Source organism: Cynocephalus volans, chromosome 6 (genome assembly GCF_027409185.1).
Source record: "Cynocephalus volans isolate mCynVol1 chromosome 6, mCynVol1.pri, whole genome shotgun sequence".
NCBI lineage: Eukaryota > Metazoa > Chordata > Mammalia > Dermoptera > Cynocephalidae > Cynocephalus > Cynocephalus volans.
The window spans coordinates 47750453-47771274 of NC_084465.1; the positions used below are offsets into that span (position 1 = coordinate 47750453).

General features: G+C 36.6%; 1 protein-coding gene and 1 pseudogene across 6 annotated transcripts in view; one reads left to right on the forward strand and one right to left on the reverse strand.

Annotated features, from left to right (window-relative positions):
- The window catches only part of HBP1 (HMG-box transcription factor 1), a 31452-nt gene extending 11048 nt beyond the window's left edge, over nucleotides 1-20404 (reverse strand). The window contains exons 1-9 of one of the 6 annotated variants that reach the window (XM_063098588.1): nucleotides 20248-20368; nucleotides 12813-12914; nucleotides 10535-10718; nucleotides 8096-8324; nucleotides 4922-5063; nucleotides 4462-4573; nucleotides 4267-4379; nucleotides 1258-1414; nucleotides 562-706 (exon numbers count right to left, since the gene is read on the reverse strand). In XM_063098588.1, the coding sequence (XP_062954658.1) occupies nucleotides 562-706; nucleotides 1258-1414; nucleotides 4267-4379; nucleotides 4462-4573; nucleotides 4922-5063; nucleotides 8096-8324; nucleotides 10535-10703 (1067 nt within the window). In that variant the 5' untranslated portion in view covers nucleotides 10704-10718; nucleotides 12813-12914; nucleotides 20248-20368. Of the gene's footprint in view, nucleotides 1-561; nucleotides 707-1257; nucleotides 1415-4266; nucleotides 4380-4461; nucleotides 4574-4921; nucleotides 5064-8095; nucleotides 8325-10534; nucleotides 10719-12812; nucleotides 12915-20176 lie in introns of all 6 variants that reach the window. The other 5 variants (XM_063098589.1, XM_063098585.1, XM_063098586.1 and 2 more) reach the window with 5 other exon arrangements.
- LOC134380732 (large ribosomal subunit protein eL31-like) lies at nucleotides 1718-2132 on the forward strand (annotated as a pseudogene).
- Nucleotides 20405-20822: the final 418 nt, after the last annotated feature.

Below are 20822 nucleotides of genomic sequence, written 5' to 3' on the forward strand. Positions count from 1 at the left end.
AGTAGCAAGGTTATCTCAAGAAAAACCACTTCCCTCTCTAAGTATTTCCAAATGTCAAGTTTTTGCTATTTTTACTGTTTGTTAAACCATGCAACTAATGCCCTTGGTCAAAATGAATATTAAACAAAGATACATTTACCTGCCCCCCCCCCAAAATATAGTTAACTACAAAAAACACTATTAATAAAAAATACTATTAATAGATTTATAGGTTGGTTAAAAACAACTGGCCAGATATAACAATTTTTCAAAATGTAACTATCAAAGCTGATCTTTATTAAACTCTTGGTCATATAACATGTGACATTCTTCCTAATTTAATTCTAAATGTTTTATTAACTCACTTTTCCAACACTCTACACAAAACTCCCCATTAGCTATTATTATACTTTAATTGCCTAATATTTTTCTTTTAATTATATATACTTTCCTCTAAGTAGTTCTTTTATAATTCTTAAATTTTAAAAGGTTTAACCTTCTAAATATTTGACTTAACAATCATTAGGGAAATGAAGGGTAAACTTTAACAGAAAAAAAATGAAAGAATTAATCCAATATTACCTTTTAAAGGTATCAAAAACACCTGAATCATCAAAATTAATGGCATCAGGGTGTCCAGGAGGTAGACATACATCGCCAATATGAATTTCACAACATGGAATGCCATGCTGTACCACAGTCAAGCTTGGATAAAACGATGACCAACCTAAAGTTAAACCATAGTTGTATAAAGGATGAGGATTGACAGAAAGCACCCTAATTATATTACATCAGACATCTCATTTCCATATCTTAAAAATAAAAAATTATTACTTAAAATAAGTCCTAAGAGATTTTCTAAAACAAGTCATGTATCTTTGCAATAAAGCAGTACTGGGTAAGTATTTCCTTTCAGCAATGTAAAAGCCCTCCAAAACTAGTTTAATTCAGCATTTTATGAATATATAGATCTCTATCAATCAGCACTTCCACCAATCTACAAGACAGTAAGTGATAAATGATGATGACTGAAACTATGAAATAGCCTCTGAATTATGATTAATATGGTATTATTGTAATATGGCTCTGAAGAATAATTCAGGTTTATAGCATATTTGGTAACTCTAAACCAAAATGTGACTGCCAGAAAACTCCATTCCCAAACTATACCAAGATAACTGAGAGCTTATTATAGAATGCTATGTGAGTCTAAAAAATTTCTCATACTCATAGGATGTAGAGTTCTACCTGACTACCGCTAAGATAATAAAGCATTACCTTTATTTTTAACATAGAAAGGGTGGTCCAGCTTACACTCTACAGTAAGTAAACCATCTTCTACTGTACCAGGATCAAAAGTCAACTTCAGTACAGACTCGCCAAATGATACACTTTCTTCATGTGATAACAACTTTAGACCATCAGAACCAAAGCCCTGAAAATATATGCATAGAGTGAATGAACTGGAAATGTTCAATTCAACATACAGTGAAATTCCCATTACACGTAAGCCTTCATGGGAAAGGTGAAAATAACCAAGACAGGACCCCTGCCTTTAAAGAGCTTTCAACCCAGTAGTGAAGAAAGACACATAAATAACTAGAGTAGAATAAGCCCTTTAACTTGTATAAATAATGCTGACGGACTTTAATAAAGGAAGATACTCATTCCAAAAGACAGAGTTGAGGGGGGACTTTCTACCCTTCTAAATTTCATTCTTGGCTTTCCCTCTCCCACAATCCCTCGCATTCTTCCTTTCTAACTTGGGCCTGGCAGAATGGCTCCTGCAAAGAAGGATGGCGAGAAGAAGGGCCATTCTGCTATCAACGAGGTGGTGACCCAAGGATACACCATCAACATTCACAAGCATATCCATGGAGTGTGTTTCAAGAAGCATGCCCCTTGGGCACTCAAAGAGATCCAGAAACTTGCCAAGAAGGAGAGGGGGACTCCAGATGTGCTCATTGATAACCAGGCTCAACAAAGCTGTCTGGACCAAAGGAATAAGGAATGTCCCATATTGTATCTGTGTGTGGTTGTCCAGAAAACATAAGGAGGATGAAGATTCACCAAACAAGCTCTATATTTTGGTTACCTATGTACCTATTACCACTTTCATAATCCTGCAGACAGTTAATCTGGATGAGAATTAACAGCTAACTGTCAAATAAAGTTAAAGAACAAAAAAATAAATAAAAAATAAAAAGATAAATTTCATTCTTCTTTCAAATCTCAATATAAATCTCAGTTTTTAAATCTCATTTTAAAAGAAGAATGAGATTTAGAAGGGTAGAAGAACAACATGCCTTGCACCAGAAATAGTTGTAATTAACTACTTCTTTGAGGGGAATGCTGAGTATTTTCTAAAAATTCAAGGTGAGTTCAGATTTGGGGCAAATAAGGCTGAAAAGGAGAGGCAAGTTAGTAAAGCGATCTTAAAGACAGGCAAAGTACTTAAACTTTTTGCTTAGAAGATATTGAGAAGTAAATAAAAGTATTTTTATTAATATGATTGTCAATTTTAAGATGACGATAATGACTGCGAAATAAGAAGGGACTTCTCATATTCAGGTATGTGAATATATAATGAGAAAGAACCATTACAGTCCTGAATTGACAAGTGTAGTGGTGGTAGAACCAGACTAAATTTAAATCCCACAAATATTTACTAAGCATTTAGTACACACACACCAGGTGGTAGGCTCTGAAAATATAAACATTAACAAGACATGATCCTTACCCTTAAATTCACAGAAAAACAAAGGAGACAAACATGTCAACAGCTAGCTACAGTATCCAGTCATTACTATACTAGTGCATGAACTAGTGCATAAGAAAGAAGGATGACTATTAAAAATCTTTGCTAACAGAATCAATTAACATGAAGGGAGAAAAGGGAATAGTGAAAGATAACTTCATGGTTTTGAATCTAGTGATCAAGAAGGATAATAGTAACTTACAAGAACAGTGAACAAGTAAGCCAGGAAGAAGAAGAAAAAGGTGAGTGCTGTTTTGGTCACACTAAGCTGAGTCTGAAGAACATATAGATCATCATGCAGAGATGTCTAACATGTGGTTGGAAATGTGCAGGTGAAGGCTACAGACATACATACATCTGTAAATAACTGAATTACAGAATCCTCTAATTCTTAGAGCTACACAAGAACTTAAAACTAATCCAATCCCATTTTACAGATCAGGAAACCAACGCCCAGAGTGTTTTAACAATCTGCCAAGGGTCAGTCACACAAACAGTTGGCTGGAACTAGCTAGAAAGAGAGCCTACGTTTCCTAACTCCAAGTCCACAGTGCTTTCTACAGGACATTATGGAGGTGCTGCTGACATTATCAGCAGAGGAACTGGTGACAAGAGAGTGAAGAGGGGCAGAACTGTGGATTACATTCAACATCGTGGGCAGACAACCAGCCAACCAAAAAGACTGAGAATAGGGGCATTGCCATGCTACACAAATCAAGAGAAGATGATGTCAGGAACTAACCCAATGTGTCAAATGTTGCCTGGATGTCAAACAGAACAAATAGAAGTCTCTAGTCCTAGAAATTCAAATAAAGCTAGTAACCTTTGAGACAATTTCAGTAGAGTAGTAGAGGCCAAAGTCAGATTACTGTGGATGTTACTAGAACAAAGAATAACATTGGGGGGGCGGGGACTGAAGGCAGCCAAGTCAAAACTTTTTTTCTCAAGAGACTCAACAGCAGGAGATAGCAGGATAAAAAGGAATTTTAAACAAGCACACTTCACATGCCCATTTTGTCTACCTAAGTGGAGATGGAAAAATTAAAGATTTCAAAATGAAAGGTGTCAACTTACATTTATCCTATATATTGCTCACTACTGCTTTTGCTTATCAACTTAGAAAATACTACTGTTTTATAGAGTCATTTAAAAAGTAAGATAATCAACTCTGAATTATCTACAGGGGAATTAACCACTTTGTAGATTACCTAAGACAAGGCTTTGGTTAGTTTATTTACTCATTATTTATTTAATGTCAGTTTAGTTTTCCCCACCATAATACGTATAAAACACAAAAAGTGTTGAGAAATCTACTCTTTTTCCCAACCAAGAAAGCATAATTAAAAACGTAAACCTAAAATCACTGCTCTTCTCCATCAGACTAAGCAACAAGTGGTCACAAAACCTATACCTAAAACATAAGATGTCATTTAAATATGAAAGTAAATGGAGAATGTTTCTACAGATTAACAATAAACATTGTTTCATTTTGAAAGATTCTGAAAAATTTTAAAGAATTTTAAGTCAACCTTGTGAGTGCCCATTTGAAGATCTTCCTCATTATCACAGCCTTCAGCTCTAGCAAAATCTTCAACATCCTGCCATTCCTTATTGCTTCCCTTATGAAAGCACAGTCGTGTGCCTAAAGTTTAAGCAGAAAACAAATATTAGATATATGACTAGTGTGCTACACAAGCTATAAAAAAACTGAAGAATTTTTTTACCTTTCAAAAAACAGTGCCAAACAGTTGAAGGCCAGGAATTGCACCATCCCAAATCATCATCATCTGACAGGGAGGACATGCAGAAAATGCCAGATTCTGACTCACTATTTGCCTATGAAGCAAAATATTATAAACTTCTAAATGTTTTAAATATATCTTTTAATACCTGCTTGCACCTTTTCTTAGTAGGTAACTCAATCATATAAATCTAGGGAAAAACACAATGCTTTCAACAACTGAAGTTTTTGAAGTTTTAGTTAAGGGCACATTGCCATTTGTAACAAACTTTCCTAACAGTTAATAGAGCTGTATATAAAATTGAATCCAGATTCCTAACAGAACAATGCGAAATACTATTTTCCATCTGTATATGCTTCAAAAGAATTTCTTAGACAAAGAAAGTTAACGTATTCAACTGTTGTGCAAACATCGTTAAGTTTAACCTCATGAATAAACTCACCCTTTCATGTCTTACTGGTGTTTCCTCCTTCCAGTGGTGATGAGGGAAGGCTGGCTCACTCTTGGAAGAGGAGGACACTGGTGGAGGGCGTGCATAGGAATGTAAACTTTTGCTAGTAGCTATGATGTGTACAGGAGATGATCTAAAATAGAACAGAAGTTTTGTAAAGTTTTTCTTCTTTCCTTTGAAGAAAAGAGCTTCATATTCAAAATGCCACTGTTATTACATATAAGAAATCATCGTAAACATTAGTAAAGACAGCAAGACCTCATTTATAATATGCTGTTCCTTAACTCAACTTCTTACCCAAACCTTCCTCACACATTTTAAACATGATTTCTTCCGATTTGACAATGTATTTTATTTTATTTTCCTTTATTTCCAGTTTCATTTATTAATCCTATTCAATTTTATATCAATACACATAAATGTGCATATTTCCATTCATGAAGGATAATACCACCTTTGCAGGACTCCCCACCCATTTCTTTCTTCTACTTTGATGCACTCAATAAGTCTGAATATAGACAGAGCATTTAGGCTTAATGTGACTAACACAACTCTTTATCTACCAATCACATATCATTGGGCAGATACAATGAACTGCCTTAAGCAAAAATGCTTAAGCTTATTACTGCTGAAAGCAGCCTATTTGTTACTCCTTGTAATTTCTAATACAAACTTGTTGAAAAGCAACTACACATAAGGTCTAGTTATTTTCTGCCGAGGATCACTTTAAAAAAAAAAAAAAAAAACTTTATCCCTCCCCCCATTCTTCCTTCAAAAGTCTCTTTACCGGCCAGTGCTCCCTTTAGAGTACTGTAGCTCCCAAGAATGTATTAACATCCTTCCCTCACAAACAGACCAGATATTCATGGGTGGGTTAACAGTAAGAAACAAGCCTATAAAGGATGATTAGTAATGTATGCAGACTCAAGAGTATGAAAAGGAAGCAAAGAAGAAGACAGCAAAGTTTAGGAGAGGGAAAGCCACCTGAAAGTCACAAATCAGAACAATTCTCTGAGATGCCAAGTAGGGATTTGGTCCTTAACAGAAAAAAAAAGTTCATGCCTGTCTGTACTAATCCTCAAAGGGGGAGAAAGGACATCATTCCAATTCTTCCCTTATTTCCTGAGAAATTTTATTAGCCCTTCAATTTTTTATTTTATTAACATATTTTCATTATATCTTTGCAGAAATTATGTTTATATGAGGATCTATGAAACTATACTTTGTTTCATGTTCACATCACTCCTTAAATAAAAAGCCTTTCAAATATCTGTGCATTTTAGCATATGCTCCAATTCTGGATTTCAAATTACATACTGAAAGTTTCACCTTTGCCCAACTTCTTCCTTTTATTGCACAGTTATATATATATATATATATATATGAAGTATCAGAGAACTGCCAAACTGCTTAAAAATTCTTTTTCTTCACCCATGACTTCGTGAGTAATGAAAGTTTTAGCAGTTCTTCTATTTACCATTTAAAACAGAAGTAACAATGCGATGTTCTAAAATGTACACAGCCTAAATGTTTTGTGAAAATTAACATACTAAACATGTCTAAACACTAATACCATCAGACTTCTCATCTCTCTATCTACACAGGAATAATATAAATTTTACTTGTCCTCAGCCTCTGCATACTATAGTTATGACCTGAGACATCCAAGGCCCAATAACTAACATAGTTTAACACTCTACAAAAAGTTGCAAAAAAAGCCACTGACAGTGTTAGAATGCAGGCAAGACAGCAGTATATAATCCTTCTATGCTAAGAGAAGCAAAGAAAATGCTGCAGAGAATAAAATGACATTCTTCTGAGGTTTTACTCACTTTCCATGAACTATATTATTAATCCTTATAACTTTGCTGTGAAAAATGAAAAGTACTATCTCTAAACTAGAAACACAGGGGGAAAAGACCAATAGTTAAACTGGGCTTTCTTAAAACTATAAAATAGGGCCGGCCCGTGGCTCACTCGGGAGAGTGTGGTACTGAGAACACCAAGGCCCCGGGTTCGGATCCCATATACGGATGGCCGGTTCGCTCACTGGCTGAGCGTGGTGCTCACAACACCAAGTCAAGGGTTAAGATCCCCTTTCCGGTCATCTTTAAAAAAAAAAAAAAAAAAAAAAAACTATAAAATAATTTTTAGCTTCTTGACTATTAAAATTACCATGAAAACTAGGACTATTAAGAAAATAACACTGTGAAAGAGAAGTTTTTTTTCCTGTAAAGTTTACATGGAATTAAACTGAAGTTAACTAAATTGAATTTGCTCTAATCAAGACCAATATGCTGCCAAATAGAAGAAAAGCAGTATAACTTAATGGGTTGAAAGAAAACTGAGATTTCATACCTAAGTTTATTCTTTGGCAAAGCATTACACTAACTTAGGACCACTACCAAAATTCAGAGTTTTTACTACATCATCAAGTATGAACACTGGTGTATCAGTTTTCACCCACAGGAGTGCAAACCTGGGCCTTTTTCTCTCTTACAAACTATCACGTGTCCATGACTTTTTAGGGATAAATAATGAAATGTCCCTAGGAATATTAGTTGGAAGCTTCCATAATTTCACAGCACAAAACTGATTTTCCTAAACTCTGGTTTGGATATATGAAACAGTGATTTTTACCAACGGGAGTCTAGTTTTATAAATTCAAGATTTTAATACTAGCAAATTTTAGAATTAGCAAACAAATAACAAAAGGCCACACACGCTGTAGAAAAAATAAACCTAGCCCAAAAGAAATCAAACTTGAGGTTGACAGAAGTTTAAAATATAATATTTATTATAACTATGGTTCTTTAAACAAATACAACTTTCATTTCTATAAGCAGAAACGCATAGTAAAAGTATTTCTCGGTCTAATTTACTTTTTGATGACTTTTAAACATTTGTAAGTATTTTTTACTCTGTTCTCATATCACCTTTATCTAACTCTCAAAATATAAAATCATGGTATTAAGTGAAATAAATCTTTGATCATTGTAAGACAAGGAGCTTAATTCTAATGATTTCACCTAAATTCTAATTTAATCGTCCGCTAGACGGTTAATAGCATTTTACTTTTAAAACTAGAAGAACTTTAAATAATAGCTTTTTGTAATGATAGAAGTTGATAGAAGTTTTAAATAGAAATATAATCAATGATCCTACCTGTTGTAAAATGAGCACTGCATAAGTGGACTTTGTGGACTGGTGGCAATATTTGCTAATTCTGTTAGCCAATCCACCTCATTTTCACGGTAAGTATTTTCTGATATGTCTGAGGTATTTTGGTTCCAAGATGGTCTTGAATATTCTTGATGTGAAACATCTGAATTTAGCTGGTACATGGCAGATTGGGTAGGATCACTTTGAACAGCCTGAAGTTCAGGAAGGTCATCTGCAAATAAGCACACTCAAAATTACAAAAAGGAAATTACTAATACAAGAAACAGTATTAAACTGCAGTTAGAAGAGAAGTCCTCAAATTTAGCTAACTGATTTTGTGAGGAAAATCATAAACTCAAAATGAAATTCAAAATGTTTTCTTGAATGAAACAACTTTCAACTTAAAAATGAGACCTTGTACATTTACGGGTCAACAGAGCCTAACAGAAAAAGTTAACCCAGCAAATAAATGTAAATGTAGTAATGACTTCACTATCTAAACTATGTAATTACCACAACTGTTCACACACTGGAAAAACAAGGTTCAGTCTGTGTTTTCTGCTAACCCCCACCCCAGCTTTTTGTGCCTCACCTGGGACAGATCCATACGCCACTGAGATATTTTTATATTAACATGTTAATGAGGAAAAAGGAATTCTATGTGTGCATATATGTATTTATTATTTACATACTTTATTAACCTGATATACAGAATACTGCAACAACTTGCAAAAATGAGAATATAGATCACAGTATAAAATTTTAGGTACCACTTACACAACTCTTTGTTAAAGTATTTTTACTAAGAAATTCTGGAACCAGTAATATTTATTGGTTATTTTTTCCTGTAAGTGCTTTCCCAAAACATAGCTCATGATAGACTTTCTGCTCCCCATGAGAGAAGACAAGAAATACTACTCAAACACTATGAACACTACAAGTTGGTGTGGACATGAGTGGTACTTGGGTAGTATTTTTAGTCTTCTGTCTTGAGGAACTGAAAGTCTATAAATTATAAAAAATAAATTATAAAAATTAAATATAAAAATTATATAATTTTAAAATTATATAAAATTATAAAATCAAATTATAAAAAATAAATAAAGGAGGGGGAAAAAGAGTCTTGCAGACCTTAAAAAAACACCTCCTTTCTGTGAAATACATACCTACAAACTCTACAGATCCACTGGGTTCCTTAAATATGCAAGTCAAGAAAATTTCTAGTATCCTAAATGTCACCATAAAAGTACATATAATTTCTATTCAAGCAAATATTCCAGAATAGTCTACTAAAACTGAAATGTCTCAATTAAAAGTACTGATTCAGGATATCTATTCACAAAACTGACTAGAAGATATCTCCACTCATGAAGCAACCAGAGTTCCAAAGCACCACCCTAATTTAAGAAAATTCTACCCACAATTCTCATGCTGATGTGGCTGTATCCCTTCCTTCATTGTCAACACTCTTCCTTTAACCACCATTTCTTTATTTAGTGTAAAGGGTTCGTTTCTTTCAAGTTCAGAAAATTAACTACTTTTAATTGAAGTCATAGGTAGAAAGGGGCAAGTTTTTGACTCCCCCAAGTTCCTGATTTCCTCAGAAAACCTAAAATGTGATGGTGGAGAATCAACTACCTGATCAAAATGGTATTCCTTGCTCAACAGTAACCACTACCCAATGAACAGTAGGGCCCAGAAAATCTTTGGCATACAACAGGTTATGTCCCAAAACTTTCAGGATCTCCAAATTCCCAAACATTAGTGTAATACATAATCTCCTCCATTTCATCATTTGTAAAATGAGGATAAGTCATATCTCCTACTCAGGGTTTTTATGCACATTAAGGAAAACTGCATATTAACTGGGGACGAAGCCAAGCTGAGAAGCCAAGGTCACTCATTAGCTATTTACTCTTGAACGCCAGCCTCATTCAAAATCATACCTCAACAAACCTATACATGTCTACACGTCACATCTCTGGAACAGCTCAGCAACAGTGACAACTACAAATATCAGATCCTCAAGTTTCAAGAGTCCACTGTAATTTCTCCATCATACCAAAAAATTAGCCATGAAGAGTGGTTAAGCTTAATTGTACTGAGATCACTGGGAGGATGTTTCAAAAGTAACATCTTTTGAAAAGCCTCACAGCAGGGTTTTCTCTGGTGTTTAATATTAATAGTCCAATCTTTACACAAATTAAAGCAGTTTAATTTAATAATTTGAAAATGAGTCTCTGTGATAACCATGAATAGCCCAAACTCATGTTAGTTTTAAGTAATATTTTTAAAGCAATAAAAGGAGAATGTTGAAAATTCCTGATATACAAGAACTTCACATATGTTTTTAGCCAGTCATGGTAAGTGGAGAAGCTGGCAAAATATAAAAATTAATCTGAATCTTGGTGAGATTCCTAAATAACTTTTAATTTTGTTTACCAAGCTCCATGTGCTCATCACAGGAGTTATATCCAGGTGAGGATGGCAAATTCTCATTACACTGTAGCAACTCCAATGAGTCATTCATTCCTGAAGCTCTCTTGTCCATTACCAGCAGGAGTTTCTGTACTGCATTAGGCATCTGATTTGTCTTCACTTCCCACACCATGTTATGGTGCTCCGACTTAAAATAAAAATAATATAAGAAAAAATGTCAAGTCATGCAATTTGGAGACTACGTAAGAATAAAATCAATCAGAGACATCACAGTTTTGCATTTTTAACTTAACCGTACATTGCCATTTCTATCTCCTTCAAATCCTTTACACCAGGATGACTCCTTAATATCTTGGCCTACAACTGTGTACTCAGCATTAAATTATGCCTAAATCCCAAAGGATTAATATCTTGAATTTATAAAAGCCTTTTCTGCTAAAGAGTAATAGTAGAGTTATATATACTTTTATTTCTTTGACCTAATTAACTTTCCTTTCTGATGAAAATAGAGACTAATGAAACTTTTTTTTCACTTGTATCTTCAAATTCAAAAGAAAATTAACAAACTTTCCTCAATTAAATTAAAAGATTGGAGAAATATTCTATTTTTTTCTTTTTTGCAGATTCTATTTTAATATCTCTGTTTACAACTGTTTATTATTTTGCTTCCTCATATTCTGAATGTGAATTTTAACACACAAAGAAAATTACATTCTTTGAAGAACATTTAAGAAAGTTTCTTAAAATGGCCATATATTCTCATAAAAATAAAAATGTTCTTATGTTTTCTCAATGACAGTCTGGGTCCTAACCATAACAAGAAGACACCTGTCATTCTGAGTAGACTATTACTTCTAGGAAGATGAATAATAATTACGGGAAATACAGCAAAACAAGTAGTAAATCTACCTTCATCTCAAACCTACAAAGTTATCACAGGAAGAAAATATAAATTAAGTAATTTCTCAGCAATGTCTAGCAACTAAGTTTTGTTAGGAAATGTGGTTATACCTTTTATACTCCAGCCTTTGGACAATGATCAAATTAGTTAGTTAACATGAGTGACAACAGCAGAAAGATTTCTTGATTTCTTAGGCTCTTCTCCAAATTCCATTTTAATAAAAAGGTCTAATGAACTAATATGAAATACACAAAAAATTCTGACTTTTTAAACAATATACAGTTCTTCCTCAAAATAAAAAAACAAAATATACTGCTGTTAAAAGTTGCTAAAAGTCAAGTACCCCAGCCCAGGCTCATCAAAAATGCAGTGAAAAGATGTTAATATTTATACCAGAGCTTTCTTTTTTTTTTTTTGTCGTTTTTTCGTGACCGGCACTCAGCCAGTGAGTGCACCGGTCATTCCTATATAGGATCCGAACCCGCGGCGGGAGCGTCGCCGCACCGGTCATTCCTATATAGGATCCGAACCCGCGGCGGGAGCGTCGCCGCGCTCCCAGCGCAGCACTCTACGGAGTGCGCCACGGGCTCGGCCCTATACCAGAGCTTTCTAAGCCATGATATGATCACCAATAAATACTGGTGACACTGATAAATATTGTTCTACAAAGGCTTCTTCATGATGTTTTTGATTATAAAATATGTTTTCCTGACTATAAAATATACAGTATCACTGCACACACACATAAAAGCATTTTTTAAAAAGGAATATAATGATTCCTTCTAACCCCACTAATCAGATTTAGACACTATGAACGTTTTGGGGTATTACAATACAATCTCTTTTTACATGCACAAATATGCACAATCGTATTTTTTCTTCACACTTCATATTATATATAGTTGATACCTTTTTCCTTTACATAAGTTCATAAGCATTTTACAAGTCATTAATTTTTTTTCAAAGACCTAAGTAATATACATGATAAGGTTGTCCCAAAAGTCGCTTACCCCTCCTACTGCTGATCATGTTATTCCCAGTTTTTTCTCTCCTCTATAAACAACAGTGGATTTATATTTTCATATAAAAAGGTATTTGCTTACATCTAATTATTTTAGATTCCTAGATACAAATTAGTATATGGATGGCAATTAAACATCCTCTTAAGGTTCTTGACACATTTGGCCAAACTGCACATTGCCTTAATTTCTAATATTCTATTTTGGATGCTTTCTGCCTGCACCCCTCAAAAATGACCCTTATCCTGGGCATTGCTTTACAGCCTTGCTCAATACTGATTGTAAGATGTATTATGGTGTAGTAAAAAGGGCACTGGGTTAGATGTAAGGAAACAGGTTTAGATATAGCTTGATCACTTACTAAGCATATGACCTAAGTGACTGAGCTTCTCATTAACTCAACATCTTCATCTGCAACTGTGAACCTGCCCTACTCTCCTCCTAGAGTAGTTGAGAAGATGAACTGAAACAAAGAGAAAAAAACGTAAAATGACCTCTTTTTAAATTTTTTTATCCCCACACTGACATTAGGCAATATTACATATACTTTGGGTTTTTAATGTCCTAAATAGAATAGCTATTGGAAACAGTTACCATTATAAGGTTTCAGCAGTTTCCTCTCTGGGAAATATTATGACAAGTCATCCAACAGATCTCAATAAAAGTCATGTATTATGCCATTACTTTAGGCAATTAACAGTTTATCTACCTAAAAGATGTTTGAGGCATTCAAAAGAAATTAACACTTCTTCAGTTTAGTACAATGTACTGATTAATCAGTCTTAGTATACAGTTAAAGCAAATCTGCTGGGGTATAATGATTTCCCCCAAAATTGATGGCTAAAGGAAATGTGGTTAGTAACACAAATCTATTTCTCAAGTACCAAATCCTGATTCTGAGCCTCCACCTTCTCCCTGAAAAAAAAAAAAAAAAACCAAGCAAATTTAGTTTAATCAGTGATTAACTCAACCCTTGTGCCACACAGAATCCTATGTTTGCTTTAAACAAAATGATGCCCAGGCCTCACCCTCAGAGGATCTGGTTTATTAGGTTTGGGGTACAGCCTTGTTCACTGGTTTATATTTGTTTATTTTCAAAAGAACCCCAGGTATAGGCTGTTGAGAACCACTGGGCTAAAAATCATGCTAAATTCCTTTTTAATAAAAAAATAGTCTGGCTAGTTAGCTCACCTGGTTAGAGCATGGAGCTGATAACACCAAGGTCAAGGGTTCAAATGCCTGTATAGGCCAGCCACCAAAAACTATATATATACATACACACATTTATTTAATACATCCTATGTACAAGGCATTATAAGAGTTAAAATGTTGGACCTCAACAATGAACAATTAATCATGAATCTCAAGAAATCTATGCTTTAGTGTTAAGATACAAGCAAACGACCATAGTTCAACAGAGCAGAGCTTGGCTATGAATGGGTAAAAAAAGGAAGGCATCTACCAATGAGAAACTTACTTGAGCAAACTCACAGAGCTGGCAAAGTACTGAAGAACAGAAAAACATAGACTATAGTATCACCAGAAAGTAGGACGGCCTGTGGGTTGTGCAGTCACGAATACTAAGGCTATAAAGACACTACATGGAAAGGTAGTTTAGAATCAGAATCTTCAATTCTAGTTTAGGAAAATTGGATTTTGGGGTGGGTTTCTGAAGAAGAGTAAGGACTATGAAATCAGGTTGACTGAGTTTATATACCAGATTTGCCATTTACTAGCTATGTGCCCTGAAAAGTCTTCATACCTTGTTTGTAAAATAATAAAAGCTCCTACCTCACAGGTTGTTGTAAAAACCCAGTGAGATATGTAAAATACTTACAATAGTGCCTAACACAAAGTAAACCTTTAATGTATGTAGAGTGGCTAGTATTATTAGCAATTATGAGACAATGGAGAACCATTAAAGAACTATACCTTAAAACATTCTCTTTGAGTCTATACAAATCATACTAAAACACCATATGCATATGCAGAAACATCTGAAACATATTTAAGGGAGGGTGTATTAAAAAACAAAAATCACATTCCCAATTTCTATTACAAACCACCTGTCTCCAGCTTCCTTTGCAAGAGTTCTCAGAAAAGGAAAGGTAATTGGTAGTATCAATGTAGATTCCTTATTTAGTAACTCCTAAGACAAAAGGAACTAGCCATACTACATGAGTTCTTTAAACAGCTAATATTAAGTTTAGATAGCAGATTTTAACTCTTTCCATAGAAACTTTCCCACATCTTAAGTATACAGAACATAATTAACCTATCTTGATGACTCAAAATTTCTATAAACACCTCTATTATGCTTCATATATAGATGTTAGCTACAAAGTCAACCCCAGCTGCAGTTTGAAACTTGAAAACTTTCCCATTTTTTACCTTTATTATGAATTTCAGAGGTTGTACTACACATATCTTAAGAGCTATCCTTTGCGTATGAACAGGGCAGTTCTTGAGATCCACAGAAGCACATCTGCACTTTATCTGGTCTTTCCCCTCCCTCTGCAGAGCTCTCTGGTTTCCTCATTCTTCCCAGCTAGATATTTCTCTTTCCCATTAGTAGGTCCTGCAGTGTCCAACATTCACCATTTACAACACAATAACATCTCCTTGCAACTTCTATCATTTCTTGAGGACCTTGTCTTAGTCACCTACCATCATTCCATCACAACATTCCTTAAATGAAGTTGGAAAAAACATTTTCATTTCAAAACACAGCTACCTACAAATAAGAAAAGGGACCAAATAAATATTAATTGAACTTGAGTTCTATGTGTGTGCACCTCTCATTGCTCAAGGCTATCAAAAGTTTGGTCTTGAGATATGTAAGGTTTTGCTAATGTAAACATAATGAAAAGTAAAAGGCTACCTAAACTTAAAGACAAGAGACTTGAGTTTCATTCTTGCTGGCCACGTAACCTGGGGCAGGTCGCTTAACCTCAGCCTCACAGTACCTCCACTTATCTATCTCACAAGGCTATCATAAGTAGTAAATAAGTACATGAAAACAAAATTTAAAACCATATACAATGGTACTTCAAAAAGTAGAATTAAAAGATAATATGAATCTTTCCATGAATTTGTTTGTTCTTTTTTCCTTTTTTTTTTTTCTGGCTGGCTAGTACAGTGATCGCCCTCCAGACCTTGTTATCTATCTGTACCACGCTCTAACCAACTGAAATAACTGGCCAGCTCCATGAACTTTTTGAAGTACCCTAGTACAAATATAAGTTTTCTGTCTCTTCTTTTTTTTTTTTTAATTTTATTATGAATATTCATGGGGTACAAAGCAGACCTTCACCACCTGCACCCAGGATACGATGGTCAGATAATAGTATCAAAATGCTCATTACTGAAAATTGCAGTTATTCCCCATGTCCCCCACCCAATTGATCCCTGAACTCCCTTCTTCTCCTCCCCGCCCCCGCCCACCCCAAAACCCTATGTATGCTTTCTCCCATCTGAGAGTTCCACACACCACTGTGGTCTTTCTTTCCATCCTTCTTTCTCTCTTAGCTCCCATTTATGAGTGAGGACTGTCCCTTATTCTTCTGTCAAACTATTTTAGGGGAAGAAAGCAAGGCCTCTGATACAGTAAAGGAATACCAGGGAGTCCTACTCAAAAATACTCTCCTACATACATTATGCCAATTAGATATTCATTTTGATAAACAAGCTCCTCTTTCAATTATATCCTGGTAGAACTAACTCTATTGTTCATGCTTTCTTGTATACTGCTTTGGTATTGGAGGATTCAGCACAGCTTGCCTTGTATTTTAGTTAACTGCACATGTCATCTCTTCACTGAACAGTGATTGTCAAAGGGAAGAGTAATATTCTCCAGCAGCTGGACTTCGAAATATCATGTTCAATATTACAAATTTTATTTTATTGGAAGGCCCTATTGCTTTTGTTAGGCAACCTTTCTGAGCTAATTCCCACAAAATCTTAGAAAGAGGAAAAGAGAAAGGAAGGACTGGAAATAGCTAAGTCTCAATGAATAAAAAAGAAGGAAACAAGCACGATTTTACAAAGTGCCTACCTACCTACATATACCTTCCTGCAGAGGATTCATAAAGCAAATGAACTTCACAGGGCCTGGTTTTCCGAAGCCTTGCAGTTTCAAATATTGACCTTACAAAGGACAGGAGACTTTCCTCAGGCTATAAAGTCTCTGATGTAAGATAAAGAATTCTAACACAGCAAGGTTGCTGGCTCAAAGACAGACTAGTTACTAATTGATATGTAAAGATACTGAGAAATTGCTGTAAGAAAGGAATGTTCGCTGAGATCAAGCTTTTGTTGGTGGATCACTTAAATTCTCTTATGGAATGTCATCTGGTTTGTTTCACTGAGAGTTACCAGCCTATATTGTTAAACTATAACCCCACCTATGTCTCTTCCTGCTCAGAAGAGATGGACTTTGAGTAATCCTTTGCAGCTCCATCACCCAGGGGAAGTGGGGTGACAAATCTGTGGAGGGCGAAGCAACACCTTCCCACATACTTCATCTAATTTTATTTAAAACTCAAAACAGCTCTGTGAACAAAATATTATTATGGATGAGGAAAACACAACTCTGATGACTGAATGGGGCCATTTTCTTTATGAGGAGAACTAAGGAAAAAACAGACAAAAGGTATATAACAAGAGATTAGATTAATGCTTTCAAGTACCTATTCTTCCCTGAACACTTACCTTTCCATGGTCATTATGGATTTCACGTAGGACATGCTCTCCCCTAATCTTGAAGGACTTTCATACCCAGCCCAGAATATACACTCAAATTGTTTTGAAAAAGGGGGTGAAGGGAAAGTAATTTGCAATTAATTTATATCTGACAGGAAGAATTGAGGTATTTAAAATGGATTACATAATTACAAGCTGAATCAAATCTCCATAACCAACTATACTAAATGCAACTTTCAACACCAAAAACCAGTTGGAGGGCCTTAATGCCATTCTTTTAGAATATTTTCAATGAAACTTCTTCAAAGATTTCACAGAAATGTTTCTACAACTCTAGTTTGCTACCATAATAAGAACAAAAACAAAAACAAAAACCCCACAGGGGATTTTGTTAAAATATGCTACTGCATAATATCACTTACCACCTTTATGGCTTTGAACTATTGAACCTCTCTATGCCTCAGTTTTGTTATCTGTCAATGGGATTAGCACCTATCTACCTATCAGAACTGTCAAAAGTATAAAAAGATACACCTCACATCTTTGCCTTTGCTGAACATGACTCAATCACATCTATAGAAGTTCTTACTGATTTCGTGCTCATTCAACATGAAATGCTAACAGTGATGAACATAAGATCCATAATACCACTAACAAGCAGCCATCCACAAAACAGTTTAAAAGAATACTGTCAATTCAAATTGTATTTAAGATGAGCCATTATATGAAAAAACTTGAAATACATATTATGAAACTTATTTTCCTAAACTTGATTGTAATCCTAAACATTTTCATGTTACTGACTTGTTAAAAAAAGCTTTTCTAAGCCACTATCATAACTAAATTCAGTCAACCATATTAGAGGGAAAAAATTGTTTTTCTATTTTCTCTATAGGAAACGACAGTACAAATTATTATATGAAATATGCAATAAATGCAGATCGAAAAGAATTTGAATACACTAATGTCCAGCAAATAGACAAGATAATTATGATGTGTCATTTTTCCTGAATTGTGTGATATACAGTTGTTTGTCAGCTTTAAAGATTTTTTAATTTGCTGTGATTTATTTTTCTATTCTAAGGAAAGATTTGCTTTCATATTTAAAAGAAAAGTCTTATGATAATTTATGCTGGAAAAAAAGTACTGATATTTTCATTTCAAACAGATATACAAGAGACCAGCTTGCAATTCACCCTGAAGAAACTTCAGGGTATAGCAGTTTAGTCTTTCATTAAGTCCATGCCACATGCCTTCTTCACCGGACACTTGCATAATGAGCAGTAAGTCATTTAAGTAAGAGTAAAGAAGTTAAAATATAGCAGAAGAGACAACTCTTAAAGAGACAGTATTATGTTTGAAGTCTGAATGGTATGCACTATGAAGCATGTAAGATTGGGATACATGTATGCGGGAAATCCTGGGGGAAGTTATCCTTTTAACTAACGTATGTAATAGGAGTTTGAGAAGTGAACAGAGGGTTTTCCACGCAAAAAGAAAAGGCAATTGAGTTTATGAAACTAAACAAGATGGAAACTAGAAAGTGAAATCAAAATTTCACTCTATATTTTATTAGTCAAGTTAGAATATTTTGCTTTAAAGTGGTTAATGGCTTCCTCAAAAGTAGGAAATAGCTTAAAAACCTTAAAGAGTGGATTAAATTATTTTGAATATAATTCAAATTTTCTTAAAACTTTGTGAAATACTGCCTACCTAGCAAGTACTAGGTTTAAATAAGGAAACCGAACAGATGATCCTAAAGCAAAACACGACAGCAAAAAAAACCAAACAACAACAACAAAAAAGTCAAAAGTAGAATGAATACAGATTTAGATCATTGTCAACAGGAAAACAACAGAAAAATATTTACAAATGTTGAAATTATTCAGTTCTTAAAAGATAACTTTAATTTCAAAACCGCTCTTAGGACTCATCCGTTACTGCTATTCAGAGGGAAATAAATCTACAGCACTTCGTCGGAATTGTTGGCAGGACTCCATCGCTTCCCAGTATTGGGAAGTATCTCTTTTTTAATCCCTCCTCCGGTCCTGGCATCCGTGGCACCGGGGCCAAAATATTTTGAGTATTGCTCTGCTGTCAGTGCCCCTTTTACAAACGACTCTAGCTGAAAACTCCCGAAGAATGAACTCTAGAGAGTGGAGTGCACAGCGAGAGTGAAACCTCCCAGACAGCAAGCAGCATTTAAAGCCACGAAAATTTGGCTGTCGACTTCGCCTGGATTCTTTTTTGTTTTGTTTCAATCTGCCTGCAGCAGCAGCATAGGTTAAAGGCGGAGACTGGAATCGCCTGCCAATCCTCCTCTCTGGGTCACACAGAGCAGCGCCGCCCGGTTCACGCCAAGTCCACCCCCAACCCTCTTTCGCCATTCATCGCGTTCCCCTCCCCTCCCCCCATCATGTGACGGCAACCTGGACTCCAGGCTTGTTTTTCCTCTCGGCTCAGCCCCACCGCGCATGCGCCGCGGAGCCCATTCATTCGAACTGCGTAACAATGAGCCCCGGGGCCCAGCGACTCCGCGAGCTTCCCAGCTCTGCCTGAGCCCCTCTCGGCCCAGGAGGAGGCGGCGCCTCACTGAGGCCCCCCACCCTCAGCCGGCTCCCTACCCCTGGCAAACCTCCGACCCTCCGCCCACAAGCGGGGAGTTGAAGTCAAACTTTCCTGGGCAGCCCCGGCGCCCCGTCGGCCCCTACCCCCGCCCTCTCCCGCCCCATCATCGCACCCGGCCCGGCCACCCACAGCGCAACCCTGTCCCGAGCGCTCTCCTCCCGGGCCCCGACCGCCTTGCGCCGCCGCCGCCGCAGCCGTGAAGCCCAGGTGAGCTTCCGAGAGGCGCCGATCCGGTGGGTTCGCCGCGAGCAGTACTCGGACGGCTAACTGCCCCCACCTGGAGGATAGCTCTTCGAGGAGAACCGCGGACCCGAGCTCCCTGGCCGCCGGATACCCTCAGGCTCCAGCCCCTCCCTCCCCCACCCCCACCCCTTCCCGAACTGAAAGACAACAAACCCGCCGAGGAGTGCGGTCAGCCCAGGTGCGGACCGCCCTGGCAGCGACAACACCACCAGCAGCTCGCGTACCCGCTCTTCGACTGACGTCGGCCTCCCCGGCGCGCTTTACTGCTCTCGCCGCTGCTCTTACTCCTCAACCGAAACTTTCCTACTTACCAAACCCGTCGCCATTACCAAGTCTTTCAAGCTTCGTCTTCCCCCTCCCCTCAACCCCCCGGGGGCCGAGCCTCCGCCTATTTCTTTCGTCCTTTTATTGGCCTGTAAAGCTGCCATTCAATTATTCGCCTTTTCCATTGGGTGATACCGTGCTCCTCCTCGGGGGGCGGGCATGTATTGACTTTCGTGTTGTGTTTACTGGAGAAGGCAGCGTGTCAATCACTAGAGGAAGTGCTTTGGATTGGACGGCTGCCGAGACTCCGGGGACCAGAGCCAAACTTTGCCCCCGAAATGGATTGTGGGTTCGTAGTCTCAGCTTTTCGCGTTAGCTCTGGGAAACCGTAGGCCGGAGGAACCGGTTGGACTACATATCCCAGAGGTGCGTGCGCAGCGCAGTCTTGATAGTAAACAAGAGTCATAGGGACACGTGTATCAGCTCGTTTGTTTTGGTGTCTGGGACAAAAGGGAGGGGCGGAGGAAGGGAGTGT